This window comes from Olea europaea, chromosome 10 (genome assembly GCF_002742605.1).
Source record: "Olea europaea var. sylvestris chromosome 10, O_europaea_v1, whole genome shotgun sequence".
Taxonomy (NCBI): domain Eukaryota; kingdom Viridiplantae; phylum Streptophyta; class Magnoliopsida; order Lamiales; family Oleaceae; genus Olea; species Olea europaea.
This window is the reverse complement of record NC_036246.1, coordinates 6619612-6641558: the sequence shown is the minus strand read 5'-3', so window position 1 is coordinate 6641558 and position 21947 is coordinate 6619612. Positions and strand designations below refer to the sequence as shown.

Genomic DNA, 21947 nt, shown 5'->3' with positions numbered 1-21947 from the left:
TTAGGTCGATGTCTTTGATTGTGCACTAAAGTTTAAATGTCGAGTTTTGGACAGTGAACTTAGGTCCATGTCTTCAATGGCTCACTGAAGTTTAAAATGTCGAGTTTTGACCACTGAACTTTGAAAAATATTGTAAATCAGTCACTGAATTTTGAAAAATATTATACATTACTCACTATAAATTCGATATTTTTCAAAATTCAACAATCATGCTAGTGAGTAAAGTACGGCATATTTCAAAGTCTAATAGCAAAAACTCAACATTTTAAATTTCTATGAACAATCTAAGACATGGACCTAAGTTCATTGAGCAATAAAAAATATTGACTTAAGTTCAGTGACCAAAACTCAATATTTTAAACTTTAGTGACTAATCAAAGACATTGACCTAAATTTAGTTATTATTGGAACAATTAACTCTATAAAGTTATTTCATTTACGTTACTAATCACATATTCTTTCGTTGATTTTGACTAATTTAATCCTCATTGTGATTACAGATAAAGGTGTTAATTTCGCTCGTCGACTCGAGCAACCCATGACTCGACCCTAGAAAAGCCCGAGTTGAGCCCCATTTTAGGGCATCGACTCGAGTCCGACACAGGTCATTTTTTACTCGTAATGAGTCAAGCCTGAAAGATAAATAAATAAATAAATAAATAATTGCAAAACCTTATCAAAAAATAAAAAATTAGCTGCCAACTGTACAACGTAGGTAGCTACCTTGATTGGCAGTTGTATGTGCCGCCTTAACAAGGCACACTAAGACATCTTTTAGTTGTCTAAAAGGTAGGTAGCTCTATAATAAATAAATAAAAGAGTGAGCCTAGTAGGGATGGCAGTGGGTCGAGTTGAACCGGCTCGACTCGTTAACCCATGAGCTCGGCTCGGGCTAGGGTTCGGGCTCGTGGCTCGTTTTTTACGAGCCGAGCTCTGGCTCGGCTCGTTGCTCGTGGGACCAAGCCGAGCCACGAGCGGCTCGCGAACTCTTGAATTTTTATTTATTTATTTATTTATTTTTTGCAAAATTTTCAAATTTTATTGATAAAAAATTTTTTTTCCCACTTTTTGGACGAGCCGGCTCTTGGGCTCGTAGGCTCGGCGAGCTCGGGCTTGTCATTTGACCAGCCCGAACAACCCACGAGCCGAGCTTTGACGAGCCGAGCCGGCTCGATCCAATTGACATTCCTAAAGCCTAGGGTCGAGACTAAATTTTTTATTGCTCAACTTGGCTAAAGCTAGAAAAATCGAACCTTTTAAGCTCTTGCTTTCCCCTATCTAATAAGATAAGTTGTTCCCTACCAATGAAATCCAATCTGCAGGCAGCTCCAATTTCGAGTTTTGGCTCGACTTGATTCGTTAACATTCCTAATTACATGTATTTGAGTTAGATTTGATATACTTGATCAATTGATTGAACTCTAATAACATGTTTGATAATAAGAATTTGACAACACTTTTACAGTAAATACAGTCCATTAAATCTTTCATACACATTAACATGGTGGTTCTTATGCCAAATGGAGTAATACGAAATGACGGGTCCAATCTATTTATGTAAAATGAATCGCGATGGGCGGTCCAAATTATTTGAATTGGATTCTAATTATCGAATGGTCATCGTAAACAAAAGTTTTATGTCACTGCAATTATTAGTTAAACAATGCGTGATAGTATTAATCAACAGGGGCGGATCTAGAGACTTCGGACTGTGGGGTCAAAAATGAAATTTTTTTCGAACAACATATCATTAAGGAAAATAAATTCATAGGATTAATGGATTGAAGTGAATGATTAATTGGAATTTGGAACCCCAAACCCAAATAACCTTTTCAGCACCAGAAAATTTAAAAAAAAAAAAGGAAAAAAAGGGGGAAAAACTGTGGGGTCATTTGACCCCACATGACCCCGTGTGGGCCCACCCTGTTAATCAAAAAGTATTTGCATTTTCAATAACTACTCTCTGGTGGGCTCAACAATTAGATATACTCCAAAAAATGAGGAGATAGATTCTCTTAGGTTAGGTGTGAAAAAATGAAGTACGTGTCCAATTTATTAATTGCCTTCATCGGAAAAGGTTCGGATCGTTTCGTCTCTTTTGGGTATATTATTTAATTTCGCCATGTACTCTCAAATGACACCATCGATCAAGGTTAGGTGTACTGCAAAGTCAAGCATGTGTGGCCTTGGCATTCATTTTAATTTTCCAAGGAATTATTGGAGGATTAATTCGTATTAGCAAGTCAATTTATAAATGGCTTATAAATTTAGTTAAAATCAAATATCAATTTCAATTATAAATTCATAACTATTACACATTATTATTCATACATTTCGTCAGATTCATTATTCTTCTTTATAAATTGCTTATAAATTTGTAAAACAGAGGCTAAATAAATCGTTACAAAAAGTAATCTTATTTTTATGTAACTAAAGAGGAAAAAAAGAACATAGTAAAAAGTATTAGAGTCGACAATGGGAGTTACAATCTGAATAGAATTTTTCTAGAATATATAAAACTTATCTAATTATGCTAATAAATTACTAAAGATGCGTTTGATTGCAAGCATGAAATTTGTATGAAAACAAAATAAATTCTAAGTAATCCAACTGCCCAGACTTATTTTATGAAAATTGTCAATTAAATGTATTTAATTGATTTAATTTTCAACCTAGAAAATATTATACTTGTCTGATTTTTATTGGTGAGTAGATGAGAGAGAGAAAGAGAGGGTAAATTCTTTAGAAAATAAAATTATCCTTCTCTTAAAGAAAATATTTTCCTTGATTTTGAGGAAAATATGGTCACATGACTAAAAGTAGGAAAATATTTTCCATGGAACAAAAGTCAGTCAAATAGTACAAAAGTAGGAATTTAAGTGGAAAAAACACATTTTCATGAAAAATATTGGCAATCAAATACACCCTAACAGTTATTCCATAATTTTATAACATCTTCTTTGACGACTATCTGCATAATAATTGTCTTGTTAAAATTTAGTTTGACAAAAATTCAACAAAACAAAAATATCAAATGAAAGAAAAAAGGTACAATTAATTAGAAAAAATTAAAGTAATAAAATAATATCTCATTAAAATCTTATCAAAAAAATCCATTGAGACAAATTACTCTTCTTGATTTCCAACAATGCAAATTCTTGTATGGAGTAATCCACGTCTTGTAAGTCAATATTTTCAATATCACAATTCTAAAAAGTATGTTTCATGTCGTCTTGTTATAGCTTTCAAGCAATGTCATCTTCATACAATATATTAATCAATTTTTTTGTGACGTAGTCACATGATGGTCCAATAAAAAAAATAATTCTTTGTGTTATCTTTAGGAGTCTCATACACAATTTGTAACACATAAATATATATTTTAATGGTAAATGTCTTGTAAATTATGAACATTTATTATATAAAGAATATACATTATTTTTTTTAATATACTAAAAGAATTGTCTGATTAAAGTCTTTTTATGATGAAACTCGAAAAAGGTAAGAAGCAACATATGGTTGCCAAGTCAAGTGCAGAAGCAAAATATTCGATTATGGGTAGTACCAGTGAAATCATTTGGATGTGAGCTTTGTGGAAGGAATTGAAGTACTTCCGCATAATTTGGAGATACAAAATTGTTTTGTGATATCAAGCAGTCATGTATATTGAAGTATATTGCCACTTTGTTAGGACTAAGGTACAAAATAATTCAATTTGTATACCTTTTTTCAAAGTGATCAGCAATTAGCCAATAAATGCACTAGAACCTTGGCTACTGCCAAATTCTGAGAGATGTTGTCCAAGTTGTTCTCTCTTAATCTCTTTGCAACAACTTGAGGGGAGTATTGGTGGACAGATGGTTTACAATTACAAATGATGCAATATGTTATTCATTTATGTTCCTATAAGTACTAATCTCATGATAAGGTAATAACACAATGTTATATATTTACTATAGTTTTCAAATTAGCTTACCTTAACTTCAATAGTAAAATCATTTTCAACATAATGTTAAAGATAAATTAATTATATTATGAAATAATAGTTAGTATTTTTATTTTTGAAGTTATAGATGTACTTTGTTCAAAACATTAAAAATAAATAAATAAATAAATCATGCTCAAGCTATTAGACATGAATTATGGTTATTTATTTAAACTTAGTCTTTAACATATTTTTTGCGGACATAGTGTGTTCATTTTCTCATCAATAGCGTGTATGTACATAATTTTAACAAATGGGTAATGCGAGACTTAACCTTTTCTCATCAAGACCTATCACGTACATAATATTTTGCTGATATCAAGTAAATTTAATCTTCAATGACTTGTTTGGTTGTTTAATTTTTGACACTAGTAGGAAATAAAATGCATGTTTGCTACAAGTTGGTTGGGGGAGCTTTCTTGAGTATAGTTTTGTACAATTAGTGAAATCTCTATATGTTGATGATAAGAGTGTAAAATATAATATTTTTCCCTCTTAATTATTGCATTGGTGTGATTATTTGATGTTAAAATGCACTCATTATACTTATACTTTGATTCAGGTTGTATTTTGGTAGAAAATATGAAATTTAGAAGAAAAGAGCGAAAAAGACCAAAATGAAAGAAAGTGAAAGTTCAGGGATCAAGTTGTAAATAATCCAAAGATGAAAGGGCGATTGAATGATGATTTGAGAAAGTTAGGAGTCAATTAGGTGCAATTAGAAGTCAAAACAAGTGAAATATGACCATTAACATATTCACAAAACAAATTTCAACCATGTGAGGATTTTCCATATTTTGAACCAGAGATTGAGATCAATGTTTGACCTAGTAAACATTCGAATTTGGAAAGAGCTATTTAGCAAATTTGTAGCCCTTTGTGTTAGCTTTCCAACGCACTTTGAATTGCCTTAATCGGATATTGGGAAAGAAAGTTATAGCCAAAATACTGAAAGCAGTGACATAGAATAAATTTTGGCTGAAAATTTAGTTTCCTTAATTTGTCCAACCTGTTATGGAATCGCGTTTTGGCACTCGTTTTTAACCCTATTCCATCCCAGATTGTTTATTATTCATCTCCTATCAATTTTCTCTTAAGTTTGGCTCAAGAAATCCATGGAGAACTAAATTCCAAGATGAAGCTACAAAGAAACTCATTGGATTTGGCTATTTCACATCAATTATTCATGCAAATTGGTACTTTTATTGTCTAACACTTATAGATCTAGATTTTCTTTCATGAAATTGCTTGGAATTGATTTAACTTTTAATATACTCTTGATAGACTCAATTTCATTTTCTTTATTGTAAAATTAAACTAATTGTTGAATTTCAATTTCATTAAATTTTATTGGTGGATTATTTACTGTCTTATGCATTGTGTATATGGTCGTTTTTAATCTTAGTCCAATAAATATGTGTGAGAAGGGTTTCCAAAAGTCTAGATCTTAGAATTACACTTGAAAATTAATTGATCTTCATTGTTAAATATTCTGATTAGAGGTTTGTGATGAAAACTCTAATTGAGTAAAAAGCCATGAATTGTTGATATTGATGGCCCAATCCAGTTGAGGGAACTCCAACACTTCATTAATTTCACTTATTGATAATTAAATTTCATTCCAATTGACAATCTACATTCACATAAAATCACGAAAATCCTACTTTGTTTGATCCTTGGTGAAATTTTCCATCTTCCTGTGGAATCGACACCCAAAATCTATACTACAATCACCGCATTATACTTTAGGCGTAATCGGTTAACAACAAAAAATGTACCTCTAATGTGGCCAACATATCTCTCTCACATCCACGCAAGTCTAATTCTTACACATTTGGACAAACTGTTAGCCACACGTGACCTCATCCAGTGGGGATGGAATTGACTGCGCGCACTCTGACGTTCAAGTTAGTTGAGATAATGAATATATGAGTGTGAGGGGCTTTAGACACGAGCCTCCGATATAAAAAAGGGGGATCAACTTTGGGGAATGATAAATAAAACAGTGATACGACAGTATTATGGTTTGAGAGTTGAAATGATATTAAGTGTGAGCTTTTATAATGAAAGGAGAAGAATGGAAGTAGTTGGATGAAGAGGAATGTGGACTCATCCGTGTGGTTGATACCTCTTATCTTATACATCAATCAATTATAAGCATTAAATGTCAATACCATATTATCATTCTTAATGCCTAGCTTGTGGCTTTTAACTTGACTTGGTGGGTTGGAAATGGCGGTGACAGCAATGAATTATCACATCAATTACATACTGTAGATTATTTAGGAGATCTTGCCCTAAGTTCCCTTTATGCCCTCGTCTCCATCTGTAGCTCAACTCCTCCTCACGGGGTCAGCATGGTTAGCGGGGTTGGTAAACATATTGGCTCGGCCATCCCAAAGGAGTTCAGTTAGAATAGTCTAGCGATGTTTTTGACGTGGTGCAAGGGCTCCACATTTGCTTACCATGTAGGACATTTTGATGGCCTTATGGGTGAGGCGTAACACTATATAAAGAGTAAAAAATTTGAGTGATTAGTGAGCCAACTGTGAAGAAAGTGAGCAGTGAAGTAGCTCGTTTTCAGATTTATGGCAATGTGCTTTCCATCTGTTATTGCCGTAGATCATTTTCATGTATGTTAAAAAATTAATGCTTGGATAAATTTTTAATGTGATATAAATGAGTTGTTCATAAGTTAAAATCTCTTCTTCTTCCTTCTCTTTCTCCTCCATTTGTGTGAATGGATGCTATAACTTATGGAGTTGTACTGATAATTGCATCTTTGAAAATGATGGTTGTACAGGGCCACACACAACACATAGCAGGGTTCTTGGTTCTCAAACTTGGTGAGAATATGTCATTGATTAGTGCTGGACAAGGAGTGGCAAAGGGAGGTGTGGTCGTTAAGGTCCCTGGGCCCAATTAAATGTGGAAAATATATTTCTGTATGACTTTTATTTTTGTATTCTTTATATTATATTTCGTTTGGAAGAGTTTTCCGTAATTAAATTAGGTCCCCATGAAATTTAGTTTGTGACTCCACCAACCAGTGGTGGAGCCCAAAGGAGTGGGGTGTGATGACCTGCCCCGCAGTATTTTGAAATTTTCATAATTTTCATCAAATCTATGTAAAATTTTTGAATTTTTTTAAAATATACATAATACATGTATATTTTATCCCATTATTGACGTTATCTTCACTAGTCATCACTCGCAGCATTGTTTTGAAGAATTTATTACTTTGTTTTTCTTGCATATGAAATAAAAATCAAAACTTAAACTCTTCATACACTATTTATTAATATTATTATCTCTTACCACACAAACAAGTTCATAAAGATCATAAATCAACAAAAGTTCTCTATACGTATAGCATGTTTGGAACTATAAATACGCATTTAATTATAATATCTCGACATAACTAATGAATAAGTAGGTAGTGTATGTAAGTCCATCAAAATATGCAGACAAAAAAACTGATTTGGTATTTTTAAACAGTTCATAAATATCAAGCAAAACATAGGCTTAGACAAGTAACAGAGTAGTTTTACATATCATAAGGAAAGAAGCAATTATCATTTTTTAATGAGTTATGAAGTTCACTACAATCTAGACAGGTGATGATCACAATATATAGCACACGCCCCTGTTAAGATGTGTTAAAGTCGTCCAGACATCTCTTCAAGCCTCAGTATTTGAATTTCATGGTTGGGTGGTCGCTCGGAAAATATAATTGGCAGTTGTCTAGATGTATAAACTTTCAAACGTTGTATTTTAGTCCCCAAATTGAACTTTTGATTCTTTTAAATCTTTTTTCTTACAATTTTAACCCTTCAACTTCTAATGACATCCAATTGAACCTGTAACATTTTTAATCTTCATTTTATGGTCTGAATCAACTATTAAAATGTTACGATTTAGTCCTTATACTTTGAATTTCACCATTTCTCTTTTCCACTTGCTTAGAAATAGCTCCATCACTGACATAAATGAAAATTAACCAATGTTAAGTAAAAATAAACATTTTTATGATATAAAAACTTAGTAATATAGTTCAAATAAGTACACAAAATGCACTTATTAATATTAATTTCTGGTTTGGTAAATTGAATTCATATGATTTGATTAGAAAGCATAAACCAAGAACATTTAATGCATGTCCAATCCACGGGACCAGGTTTTTGAATATGAATGAGTCAGTGAATTATGTATTCAATCACACACTGGCTCTATTTTTCTATTTCCTAGTTGTCCCTCTTGTAAAATCATATCACATCATTAAAGGTCATAGTGGGTTCTAATACTTCATTTCCTTGAAGTTTTAGCCTTTCTAAGAATTCAATGTACTAGTACCTATCATCAAAACATCATGAAAGATTGGTATTTGAGAGTCATTTTTATGTAAAAATGTATTTTGAAAGAATAAATTGATGGGAAATGTGTGGTTGAAAAATAAAAAAAAATTTGATTTACGTGTAATATTATTTTAATGAAAAATGTGTGGTTGAAAAAAAGAGAGAAAAAATACATTTTAAAAAAAAGGACACCAAACGGGGCATAAATATTGAACGTCTTGAAAGGAAGTAACACAAGATATTAGGTATTGCCAAACAATTCCTCCCCCAACACTACTCACAAGGAAAATCAGGGATGAACTCCTTAAGTTTTTAGGTAGCGTAGAAACACATTTCCCTAACATTTAAAGTGAGGTTCTGAACCACCAACATATACAAAATTGTAATTTTAGGTCCCTAACAGTAAATAAAAATCACGGGAAATTGAAAAACAAAATAGAAAGAAATGTAATCGGTAATTTTAGGTCCCTAACAGTAAATAAAAATTCACTGTCACAATCGTCCTACGTGATATATATACGACGGTTAGTGATTTGATATATGAGGTAAGAAACAATTATCACATTAATACATCAAATTATAAACTGTCATGTAAGATATCAAATAGGGTGATTATCACAATGAACGATTATGAATAGCATTATTTATAAAATATTTTTTTACGTATATCTAAAATTCTTCCCTACTTTTAATCATACATTTTCAAAAATTTACTATTTGAAAACTTGTTCTTCCAAATAAAAAATATATAGAAACTGTCAAATAAGGGCTAGAGAAGATCCACTGGTGTCAATCAGTTTCGAAGTAGACAAAATTTGGTCCATGCTTGTCTTGCATTTGGGTCCACACTCCATGTGGCCATGTAATTATTGCTGTGCAAAAATCAACCCCACCTCCACAAATTCTGGGACCAAAACTCGAATTATTTCCATATAAATTCAAAAACGTGCAAATTGCTTGAAATTCAAAAATACGAAGGATTCAGCATAATTTCGCAATCTGCATTTAACCCAAAAACAAAAAGAGTAAACCTCTTGCTGGTCCCCTGCAGAATATCGTCACTGTTTCTGTAATGTTAGAAGTCGACAAGAGTATAGAGAAGGGACATTTTTTCAATTTGAGGTTGTGCCACATTTTAATTACGATGAATAGTTTTTGTTATTGCACTTACGCTTTCAACTTTCATGTCCACATTTTGTTTTCGATGATAGTTTTTGTCCAAATATTTAGTTATGTACTTTAAAATGAGCGGTAAATATTTTATTAAATTGTTGTTATTTCTATTTTTTTTCTTATTGGAAAAATGTGCCTTATATGTCCTCCTAATGAATTTTTTGTACAAAAAAAATAAAAATCATCAACAATTTGTGTGTGTGTGTGTGTATATTTGTTACTTATTTTGTCAAATATTTTTATTTATTATTTATCTTTCTTAATTAGAAATACGTGGATAAGTATTTTTTTTTTCTTTTCTAATGAATCTTTTGACTGTCGGGGACAAGATATTCTAATTATAAAAGTTGCGAATATACGACAAAATAAAATTAGAGATATAAGTGCAACAATGGGTAAAATTAGGCACCTTCACTGAAATTAAAATTGGTAAAAAAGATCAAAATTGTGGTATTGATATAATTACCTAAATTATTTAGTCTGCAAATTTTATTCCATGAATGCTCATCTTATTTTCTCTCCTTGAACCACAAATCTAGGAGGGGACATGATCCAAATTTGTCCAATTGCATTAATTCATGTAAATTCGTGTATATCTTTATGGCTGATATATTGGTTATATAAAAATAATTTTAAAACCCAATTAACGTTAAATTATATAGCTAGAACTAAAAATCAAATTAGAATTATTTATATCGAGACAAGTGGGTTTCTTGGTTAGGTCTACATTGACGAGATAGAGGAGAGTTCTAATAACTCTTGCGGGAGATCAAATCCTAGACTTATGTCGTCTAGTTTAGGGTTATGCTTAACCAAATTAAGGATCGAGTTTATCGTGTCGAGTAAAGTTAATTGTATTGGTCAATTTTACATGTTTATTGACTAAAGTAGGAATATTATTGGCTAGACTAAAAGATCTAGTCGACCAAAGTTTTTATGATTTTTTTTAAAATCAAAATCTTCGAATAATATGATGAATTATATGAAAGAAAAAGCAGATTTTTTAACAGTAAAATAATCTTGGATGATTTAAACAACATAGGATTTTCAAACAAATAAATAAAATTCCTCTAAAAGTTTCCAATTTATTAATTAGTCAATTTGAACAATTCTTGATGTACATAATTTATATACATAGGGGTGCTCACACCACTCAGATGACAAGTGGCTCATCTCGTGCAGATCCCACTCTTATGTACACAAATTTTGTTCACCAAGCACAATCCAATCAATTTTCGTTTTCATTAGCAAACAACCATTTCACTTGTTTCAGAATTTTATTTGGATATATAGATACAAAAGATTAAAGCAATCTTTAAATTTATTTATTTATTTATTTGTTCCTCTTTTATATTCTGGATCGTCAATTAAAGCATTTGAAATTAAGGTTGTATCTTTTGTCATTTTCCCAACTATTATTGAAACAATTTTTTAAGAACATTGGCCCACTGTCTAGTGACGGGAAACTAATTCCAGACACAGAGATGCTTTTCCTCAAATATATGTAAATTTATAACCGACAAGATAGAAGATGTAAGATTGAATTAATTACATGAATGGTTACTAAACTTTACCATATGCTATTATTTAATAAATAAACTTAAAAATGTATTACAATGATCACTGAACTTTGCTAAATGTTATTTATTCATAGCTGAACTAAAAAAATGAAGCAGTAATAATTTGAATATTTTTGTATTTTTAAAATTTTTTTAGATTCGATTATTAAGTAGTAATAATTTCTTTTTTCTCAAATCAATCTCCGTGAAAGAAGAAACAAAAAAAAAAAAAAATGAAGGAAAAAAAGTTTAAAATCAAATCAACCTCATTTACATTGGCACTAATTCGAATATTTTTATTTTTTTAAAAAAATTTCTCTATCATTTTCTTTCAGTGTTCATACTGTTTCTCTTTCAATCTTTTTATACGAAATTCGAGTTACAGTGAACTAATACTCGTTGATTTAAAGATTAAACGTACTTTTCATTGTGATGGGAACTATATATCAAATAAAAATAAAAAAATTTCCTTCATTTTCTTGAGCTTTTTCTTTCATAGAGGTCAATTTGAGGAAAAAAATTGTTACTACTTAATAATTGAACTTAAAAATATATCTCAATGGTCACTAAATTTCGCCAAGTGTTACTATTTCATAATTGAACTAAAAAATGTGTCTCAATTTTCACTGAACTATGTACCGTATTACCTATCCATCATTCAAATTGACGCCGTTTGTTGAACTTAATGGATTTTTCCATTTGAGTGATGGATGAGTAACACGATTTATATTTTAATAATTGTTGAGATACATTTTTAAGTTCAATTATTAAGTAGTGACGTATGGTAAAATTTGGTAACCATTCATGTAATTAACTCATATAAAACTGTACTCAAAACATTTACTTATCACCGATAAACTAATCACCTATCAACTAGATTGTCAAATTAACGTTGATTTAATATCATATCCACGTTAAATTAATGTAACATGAGTCGTCCATTCAAACACATCTAAAGTAGCTTTGGTACTTTGTTCGAAAAAATATCATTGCATTTTGTGCTATTGTTCTGTCAAAAATCAACGAAAATTTGTCAAGTATTTTTCTGTAAAAATTCTGTCAAACATTTTATGTGCCTTCAGCGCAAATGAGGAAAGATGGTTGCATTCAAAACCAAGTCGGCCAGATAACAGAAATGACAAGGACGAATCACAAAATAATTTATGCGATCCGCAAAAAAGTGGAGAAAGGTGGATGTTTAGCCACCCGGTCGTAGCAGAGAGTGACACTGTTAAGCCTTGGCAAAGTGGTTGAGACGTCCAAAAAAAAAAAAAAATCATAATAATAATAAATTAAATACAACTTACATTAGGTTAGCGGTGAGAAATGAATATATGAAAAATGATATAATTGATAAGAAATGAGTTGAATCACAGGTCTTTTCATAATGTAACTAATGATACTATGAAAAAATGTCGAAATCTTGGCAAAAAAATGTTGTTGCATAAATAGAGATTTTGTTGCAAAAATAATTTTGCAAGAAATATGAGTCACAAAATGTATTTTACTATAATTTTCGATCGTTCATTGCATTAACAAACTTCCAACATTATTCAATTAATGCAGAGAAGCATGAAATAACAATAACATTTTTGTCACAAAGTGCAAATCAATGAATGCAATTTCCATTGCGTGGCACAAGCTCCACCAAAGCGTTTTAGACAATGTTGTAATTATTTTCTTTTCAAATAGAATAGAGGAATACACAAAATTTTTCCTAATCCTCTTACATCAACTACCCAAAAAAAGAAAATAATAATAATAATTTTAACCAAATGTTTTATGAGATCCATAATTTTTATCAATTTTATAAGAATAATGTTGCATGTAGACTGAGTTTATCGATTGTGACATGGCAACATTTCATTGAATTTTAGACAACAAATAAAGTTAAAACAATCAATTAGGTGCTATGTATAGAATGTCACATGACAACATTTCATTGAATTTTGGACAAAAATTTAACTTAAAACAACCAATTACGTGTTGCTTATAGAATGCCACATGACAACATTTAATTGAATTTTGGACAGAAAATTAAGTTAAAACAATCAATCAGTACTATCTTGGCACCTGCAATTTATTGTACAATTATCATTTTTTTTTTTTTTTGCTTTTATAATATCTACTAAAATTTTTATCAAAAATTTTGTCGAACAACCCTTAATAGACAGCTTATACTTAAATGTACATACTATTTGTACTAGTATACATGAGTACATACACAAAATTAAAGGAAAAGAAATTCCTTTCATCAGTTACCCATTGCTGATATCATCTCTCTATATAAAGAGGAAAGCTTGGAATCACAGTGAGGCTGACAAGGGAGGTAAGCTTGAAAACTCTCTATTGTTTAGCTGCATGCTCTTTATTTTCTTTTAGCACGTGGTGCTGCAGAAATTCAGAAGGAAAGAAGAAGCAGAGCATAGTAGATGGATTACTCAACGGTCTCGTGGTTCTCAGAACTAGTAAGAAACTTCACCTAGCTGAAGTACGTCGTTCTATAATACTCTCTCTCTCTCGGGTTAATGGCTACTGAAACTTAGCCTTTCCTTTTCCTGCGATTCCTACTTCTGAAAGTGCAGAAGAAGACAAAGCTTTACTTTTCCCCTGGATAATGAAGTGGAAAACAAATCTTAACCCTTCGTATAATAGCTATGAATCTATGATCATCTCTTACATAATTATTACCATAATATTACTTATAATGGCCATAATGGTGTCACATTTACAAGCATTAATATGAATACACATTGAAGAGAAGAATATTTAATGCACGCATGATCCAAACAGACAATGCAAAATTTAAGAACATGACTGAGTCATTAATTTTACAGGGAGTGGAAAATTCAATTTTCGAGGATCGATGTGATTTCACTGACTCATTTGATGAAGACTTGGCTGCTTTTCTTGGAGAAGAATCCCCCACTTTGTCTCCACAAAGTAATTGCTCATCAAGTCTGATTCGGAGTAGCAGCTCTTCCACCAATTTGCGCACTTCCTCGTGCATGGAAAAAAATGAAGTTGCCATCGAACAACCGTCGAAGCAGAAAGAGACTAACAATTATAACTTCTGTAGGCCTAATCCTGATCCGTTTCCTTCTTCTTCCACTCCAATCATTCTCAATTTTGGCAGTGTGAATTCTTTTGAAAGTCCTCAGCCACTGAACCTAAGCACCATGAATAGTGAAGAAAAGGCAGCAGTTTCTGAAGTTTTGAGAAAGCCTGTAGAGGTTACAAAAATTGAACCAACAATAAAGAAAACCAGTCGTGTCAGGCCTCCATCTCAAACCTACGATCATATACTTGCAGAAAGAAAGAGGCGAGAACATCTCAGCCAGCAATTTGTTGCTCTTTCAGCTCTAGTTCCTGGCCTGAAGAGGGTGCTGAATTTTTCATTGACTTCTTATCTTTCTGTTTTTCATTTTAATTATTAATCTGCTAAGTACATATCTTTTTTTTTTTTTTTTTAACAAAATTGGTACAGAAAGACAACTGTTTTCTCGTGATTTGCTGTTGTCAAAAACTGTTTTTGGAAAGACAACTATCTTTCTATATAGCATCCATGTCTATCTTCCTTACCCGTGTGCATATTTATAATGACATTTATAGCAAAATAAATACTCATGAACAAGGACAAACTGATTTCGACTAAAATAATAACAAATATTGACGTTGCAGAGGGACAAAATTTCTGTACTGGGAGATGCTATCAAGTATCTGAAACACCTCCAACAGCGTATGCAAGCTATCGAGGAACAATCAACGAAACAAAACCTGGAATCTGTGGTTCTTGTCAAGAGATCGAGGCTTCTAATGGAAGATGATGGATTGTCCTACGAGAGTAACAGTTCCAGCGAGCAGCAGTTGCCGGAAATAGAAGCTAGAGTGTGCAATAACGACATTCATCTCAGGATCCACAGTAAGAAACACAAAGGGGTTTTGTCGAAAGTATTATGTGAGGTAGAGAAGCTCAATCTCACCATAGTCAATATTAATGTCACGCCATTTGGAAGTTTTGCCCTCGACATTATTATTATTGCAGAGGTAATTACTCTTCTTAGGATGATATTTTGAACGCTAGCTCGTGGATTAATTATTTCTACAAATTACTAATTTATACTGAACGTGTTAACTTGTAGATGGAGGAAGAATCCAGCTTGACCGCGAAAGAAATTGTAAAAATTCTTGATTCGACCCTCCACCGTACAGCATAGCCAGTGCATAAGATTAATAATGAGCTAGCCCGTGATTCTGAGACACTTTGTACATAAATTGTGTTGAGCTTTCCATATTCCAGGAAGAGAGAAAATCAATGGAAGAGAAACTAGAGAAAAGGGTACATGCAGGGTTGAGCGATATCTTTAAGCGTTCAAAATTTGAGCAAGGGAAAGTTGAGAGGACGAGAAATATTATATTATGAATTTTCTCAATTAATAGTCTTCTTTTCATGTGATTGTTCGCAGCTTGCCTAACCATGTTAATTTGTATTTCTTTTTTTCTCTTCTGGACCCTTTTTGGGATTATTATTTTTTCACTGTGCATTTGGTGGGAATATTTTCCGACAAATGATCCAGAGCTTGTCTGGGTTTTATTATGCCCCTGTTTGGCCCCATTACGGGGAAAATTTAATGTATAGAATAGTGTTTTTTGAAAAATGAGTGGTTGAAAAAGAAAGAAAAATTTTCGATTTACGTGTAATATTATTTTATGGAAGATTGTGTGGTTGAAAATAGGAGAGAGAAAAATGTAATGTAATGTAATGAAAATCAAACAAGGGCTATAATTTGTTTATAATTTGAAGTGAAAATCAAACATTGATTTTAAGGCTAATTAACATATAACGTTCTTACCTTTTATTTTTTTGATATTTCTCTCTTAACTTTCATATGCAAAAGATATTTTTCATCCATTTTTTCAATTAAAAGTCGTGAAATGAAGAATACACTTATCTATGTAAATAAAACAAAAAGAAAAAGAAAGAATTAACTGCAATCATAGTTTCAAAATCTTTTAAAAAGTGCAAACGAATTTCAAATAAATTATTAAAAGGATAATTAGTGCACAATGTTCCTACTTTTGACTATTAATACGAAAAAGTCCATGTCTTTTATTTTTTGATATTTTCAGCCTTAATTACACATTTAATTGTGCAAATCATCATTTCTATGCATTTTCATCCAATTTCTCAATAAAGTTGTGAAATGATGTTACCGTTTTATTTAATTTCTTATTTTTTAATAACTTATTTGAGACTCGTTTGTACTTTTTAAAAAAAAAATTTAACTTTTTAATAATTTATTTGAAACTTATTTCCACTTTTTTTTAAAAAAAATTGGACTATGGTTGCAATTAGTTCTCTATTTTACCCCCATTTTTTTTTTAAAGGGGAGGGCATATTTTCTCATTTCTCATCTTCTTATCGAGAAATTGAATGAAAATAGTTAGAAATGATGGTTTTGCACAGCCAAAGGTGTAAATAATGGTGAAAATACTAAAAAACGATAAGTATGGATGTTTTTCACAATAATAGCAAAAGGTATAGACATTAAGTTTTAATTACTCTTTACTAATTTATTTGGGACACGTTTGCACATTTTAAAAAAATTTGGGACTATGGTTCAGTTAGTTCTTTCTTTTTCTTTATTTAAATAAAAATGGTATATTCATCATTTCATAGCTTTTAATTAAGAAAATAAATGAAATGACTTTTTGTGCAAAGAAATGTGGAAATAAGAGTGAAAATATCAAAATAAAAAATTCAAAAAAATCATAATAATAGTGAAATGTAAGGACATTAAATGATAATTATCCTTAATTTTAATAATACTGAAATAGTTCTGGTGCAACTCCGTGTCTTTTTTAGTGAAAGAGTGGTCTCTTGTCCTCCAGTGATCCTACAAAAAGAGGTTGGGGCTCCCTCCCACGTTTCACCTCCGACGTGAAAATCAGTAATCGTTTTAAGATAAAGGATTTTAAAGAATTGCAATAGTGACAGAGGAAAGTATTTTTTCTGGAAAAAGAAATAACCTCTTTACCTGACACGTCCATGGGATATTTATAGGCGTCTGACATCATGTAACCGTTGGGCAGTTGTCATCCACATGTCCCCATTAGTCTAGCATCATGTAACCGTCGGGCAGTTGTCACCACGTGTCCTCATGAGACCTGGCCGCTCCTCAAACAATTTTTTCCATTTATTCGAGTCCTGACGAGTTCCAATTGAGAGTGATGGTTCACTACTTCCAGATCTTCAATTTCCTCCTACTCGAGGTGTGCATGAAGTTCATATGGTCGATGTTTTCATTATGTCTGATCATGCCAAAGCTTTGTCTAGGCACCAGGTGGATGATGTAGAGAGGGTCTTGGCGATTTACAGAAGAAGGGTACCCCCCTCTTTCTATTTCTTCATTTTTATTCACATTTATACTTCGTGTAACAATCTTGCGTTGTTTCTACTATTTGCTTGATAGGTCTTGACAATGCAAACTTCTTTCGTCAAAGCAAGTCGCCTTCTCACTGCTAAATTAAAAGCTCTAGAGAAGGAAAAAGACAAGGAGGTGGGCGATCTCAAGAAGTCTCTCGATGTTGTGGAGGCTCATAAGAAGGAGATGGAATTTCGCATCAATGAACAAGAGAGAGAAATTGACAACCTTCGCTCTTTCTTGGCCCGTGCTCAAATCGATATAGCAGACCGTTATAAGACCTCTTCAGAGTATGCTAAGGACATGAACGATTATGGGGCAAAAATAATGGCAGCCTCTATTGCCCTTACCAAAGAGTGGGTAACGGTCGAGCATCCATCCATTGATCCCTCTGACTACGATTGCTTCTTGTTGCAACGTAGAGATAAAGAAAAAGTGACTAAGCAGACTAAAATATTTGGGCACACCAACACACCACGAAGAGGAAGTGGAGGAAGTTCAAACCCAGAATGACTTAGCTTTTTATTACTTGTTTAAGCTTTTCGTTGTTATCCCTTTTCGCCATTTGACTATTCAATAATTTTTTTCTTGGTCTGGGATGTGGAAAAGATATTATCTTTACATTTATTATGATTGATACATCGTGCGCTCAGTATTGTTATTGCTATTATTAATTTTCACTATTTTGATATTGCTAGTTTTTTACATTGTCATTTATTTCCTTTTTTTTTTTTGAGCAATTTTGAAGCGCAGAGTGCTAGTCACAGCTATCTAGCACCTTAGCAAATTTTAGCTCGAGAGCTTTTCGCTAGACCATATAGCGATTTTGAGCTAATCGATCGTTCATTTGGTTGCTCATTGCTGCCCTTTAAATGCCTTAGGATTGTAGAACATGAGATTTAATAATTTCGCCCTTTATCATTTTTTCTTCCACTATCAAACTGTAGAGCGATTTTGAGCTAACCCCTTTTGTTGGTTTTACTGCTCATCGCCATTCATTGATTGTCTTCATAGGGCACGGGATCTGGTGATTTTGCCTCTCATCCATTTGTTTGATTTTGAAAGCTTATCATCAGATCATACGGTGATTTTGAACCAACCAATTTTGTTGGTTTTACTGATCACCGTTATTTGTCGAACGCTTTCATAAGGCATGAGATCTAGTGATTTCGCCTCTTAACCACTTGTATGGTCTGGGAAGCTTACCATCAGACCTTGGAGCTATTTCGAGCTAACCATTTTTGTTGGTTTCAGTGCTCATAGCTATTAGTTGAACACCTTAGAAACTTTAAGGGGTGTTCTACAACTCATTCTTCAGTCAATTATATACCCAACTCTTGTATAGACACATAAATTTACCTAGATTTAGCGACTCAGAAGGTGCACCAGGACGTCCCAGCTAGGCTGGCCCTTCCTTAGCACTCTCATTATCTGCCACCATCTGTACCTTTCATTAAATAATTCGAACGATTACAACATGATATGCCTGCAATAGGCAATACATTACGGATACTAAAAGAAAATACTAATGACCATATTTACAAGAGACATTTGCTTATACATTACGAAAGCTAGTAAACCATCCTAACGACTATATCTACAGAACCTCTGGTATGACCTTCCTACTCGTCAACCTATTGATGGTACTTCTTGAGATGCTCGATATTCCACGGCCTGCCGAGTGGCTTTCCTCTCAGGTCTTTTAGGCTGCAAGCTCCTTTTCCAAGGTTGTGAATCAGCTCATATGATTCTTCCCAATTTGGCCCAAGTTTGGATGGAGGGTGCCCTGCTGCTACTGCTTCTCTTAATATGAGATCTTCTGGTTGAACAGTCCCTGGCCTTATCCTTTGATTAAAGTATTCAGCAGCCTTTCACTTGTAGGCTGCCATCCTTACGACTGCTTTCTCTCTTACCCCATCGAGTAGGTCGAGTTCGGCACTGGTAGTTACGACGTCAAGATGTTTAACTTTCATCCTATTGGTTTCATTTAGGATTTCTACGGGGACGATGGCTTCCATCCTGAAAGAGAGCTTGAAGGGTATTTTTCCTGTAGATTTTTGCGGAGTGTTGTGATATGCTCACATCACATTTGACAATTCATCTGCCCAAAGCCCTTTTCCATTTCAAATCTTGTCTTTAAATCCTCTAATATCGCCCGATTGGTTACTTCCGCCTCCTGCCTATTGGATTGGGGGTGAGCAACGGAAGTGAGTCTGTGATCGATGCAATAACTTTCACAAAAAGCCTTGAAGCCGTGGTTGTCGAATTGTCTATCGTTGTCAATTATAAGAACTCTTGGTATGCCAAACCTGCATATTATATTCTTCCAAGTGAAACTCTGCACCTTGGCCGTTGTGATAATGGCCAAGAGCTCCGCCTCAACCCATTTGGTGAAATAATCTATGGCCACTAACAAGAACTTCCTTTGCCCTTTGGCTATGGGTAGAGGCCCCAAGATGTCCATTCTCCACTGGAAGAAAGGGCATAACCCGAGAATGGCAGACTCCCGCTCCGCGAAAACATGAATTGAATTTTCGTGACGCTGACATACATCATACTTTCTCACGAACTCTTTGACATCATGCTTCATAGTTGGCCAATAATATCCCTATCTTAAGGCCTTGAATGCAATGGCTACCGCCACCTAATGGTTGTCACAGATCCCTGCATGGATTTCTAACAACATCTCATGTACCTCAGTTGGGCGCAAACATTTTAAGTAAGGCATGACGAAGCATCGCTTGTAGAGCTGCCCGTCGATTATGGTGAACGAAGTTGCTGGAGTTTTCAATCTCTTGGCCTCAAGAACATCCTCTAGCAATTTATCCTCCATGAGATGATCAATTATCGGGTCTATTCAACTTTTCTCATATTTCATGTGTACCATGTTGATTACATGCTGTACACTCGGGTGTCGTAGGACTTGCACGTTTGTTGTACTGTGTAGATTTTTTGGGTTTGGGAATGCGAACTTGGATAAAGCGTCTGCTCGCTCGTTTTTCTTTGCGAGGGACCTTGGTTATCTTGAAACTTGTGAATCCCCTTTATAGGTCCCCGACTTTCATCAAGTAAGCTGCCATCTTCCCCTTTTTCGCCTCAAATACCCATGTCACTTGCCCAACTATAAACTGAGAGTCACTTCAAATCTCTACTGATGTCACCCCAGTCTGGATGCCAAGCTCAGGCATGTAATCACTACCTTATACTTAGCCCCATTATTTGTTGTCGAAAACTCGAAACGGAATGAATATTCCAGTTCCTCAGACCCTAGTCCTATCATAATAATGCCTGTTCCAGATCCTTTACTATGTGAGGATCCATCCATAAAAATTTTACAAACTTTCTCATGCCCCACGGGTTGATCAATCGAGGTTGGAAGCTCTGCGATAAAGTCTGCCAAAGCTTGCGGCTTAAGCCGTCCTCGATTTGAACTCGATGTCAAATTCACTTAATTCGATTGTCCATTTTAACATCTTCCCAGACGTCTTGGATCGATGCAAAATTTACTTAACGGGCTGATTGATCATGACTTGTACTATATGAGATTGGAAATACGGGCTTAACTTTCTGACGGCCACAATCAACGCAAACAACAATTGCTCTACAAGGCTATACCTGGTTTCTGCACCTCTCAACACTTGGCTTATGTAATACACTGGATTTTGTGACTTTGGAAATTCTTTCACGACCACCTCGTTGACTGCAAATACAAACATAACACGTCCCCTTCACATGGACTAGTCAGGACCGAGGGTTGCTGGAGCGACTGCTTCAAGGATTCGAGGGATTCTTTACACTCCTTGGTCCATTCAAAGTTGTTTGAGCCCTCAATTGCCTTGAAGAAGTGGTAGCATTTATTAGCTGCTCGACTCATGAAACGATTTATTACCGCTACCCGCCCTGTGAGTCGCTAGACCTCACTTTTGCTTAAGGGGCTTTTCATCTCCAAGATAGCTCGGATCTTATCTGGATTTGCTTCGATGCCTCTTTGTGAAATCATGAAACCTAGGAACTTTCCACCTGCTGTTCCAAAATCACACTTCTCAAGATCGAATTTCAGCCTATTCCGTCGAGCCACGTCGAACACTTTTCGCAGATTAGTTACGTGGTTATCAAACTTAATACTTTTGACGACCATATCATCAACATAAGCTTCGATTATATTTCCAATTAGGTCTCTGAAGACTTTATTCACCATTCTCTGATAAATTGCTCCAGCATTTTTCAAGCCGAATGACATAGCTGTGTAGCAGTACGTTCCCAAGTCAATTATGAAGGATGTTTTCTCCTGGTCCAACTCGGCCATAAAGATCTCGCCTTTGTTTGACTTAGCAATCCCGTGTATTAGTCAATTATGAAGGATGTTTTCTCCTGGTACAACTGGCATTAGTCCTATGGCGGTCTTTCTCCTCCTCTTGTTGCTTATTAAATATGTTACAAAACTTCTGGA

At 33.6% G+C, this 21947-nt stretch overlaps 1 protein-coding gene across 2 annotated transcripts; it reads left to right on the top strand.

Annotated features, from left to right (window-relative positions):
* The first annotated feature begins 13303 nt into the window (after positions 1–13303).
* On the top strand, positions 13304–15579 carry LOC111401031 (transcription factor bHLH18-like). 2 transcript variants are annotated; one of them, XM_023028565.1, is made up of 4 exons: positions 13306–13540; positions 13910–14455; positions 14754–15119; positions 15215–15579. In XM_023028565.1, exons 1-4 carry the CDS (start codon positions 13505–13507, stop codon positions 15287–15289), a joined length of 1023 nt encoding a protein of 340 aa, XP_022884333.1. In that variant the 5' UTR covers positions 13306–13504; the 3' UTR covers positions 15290–15579. The 2 variants fall into 2 exon arrangements, with proteins under 2 accessions (XP_022884332.1, XP_022884333.1); XM_023028564.1 differs by having other exon boundaries at positions 13304–14455.
* Positions 15580–21947: the final 6368 nt, after the last annotated feature.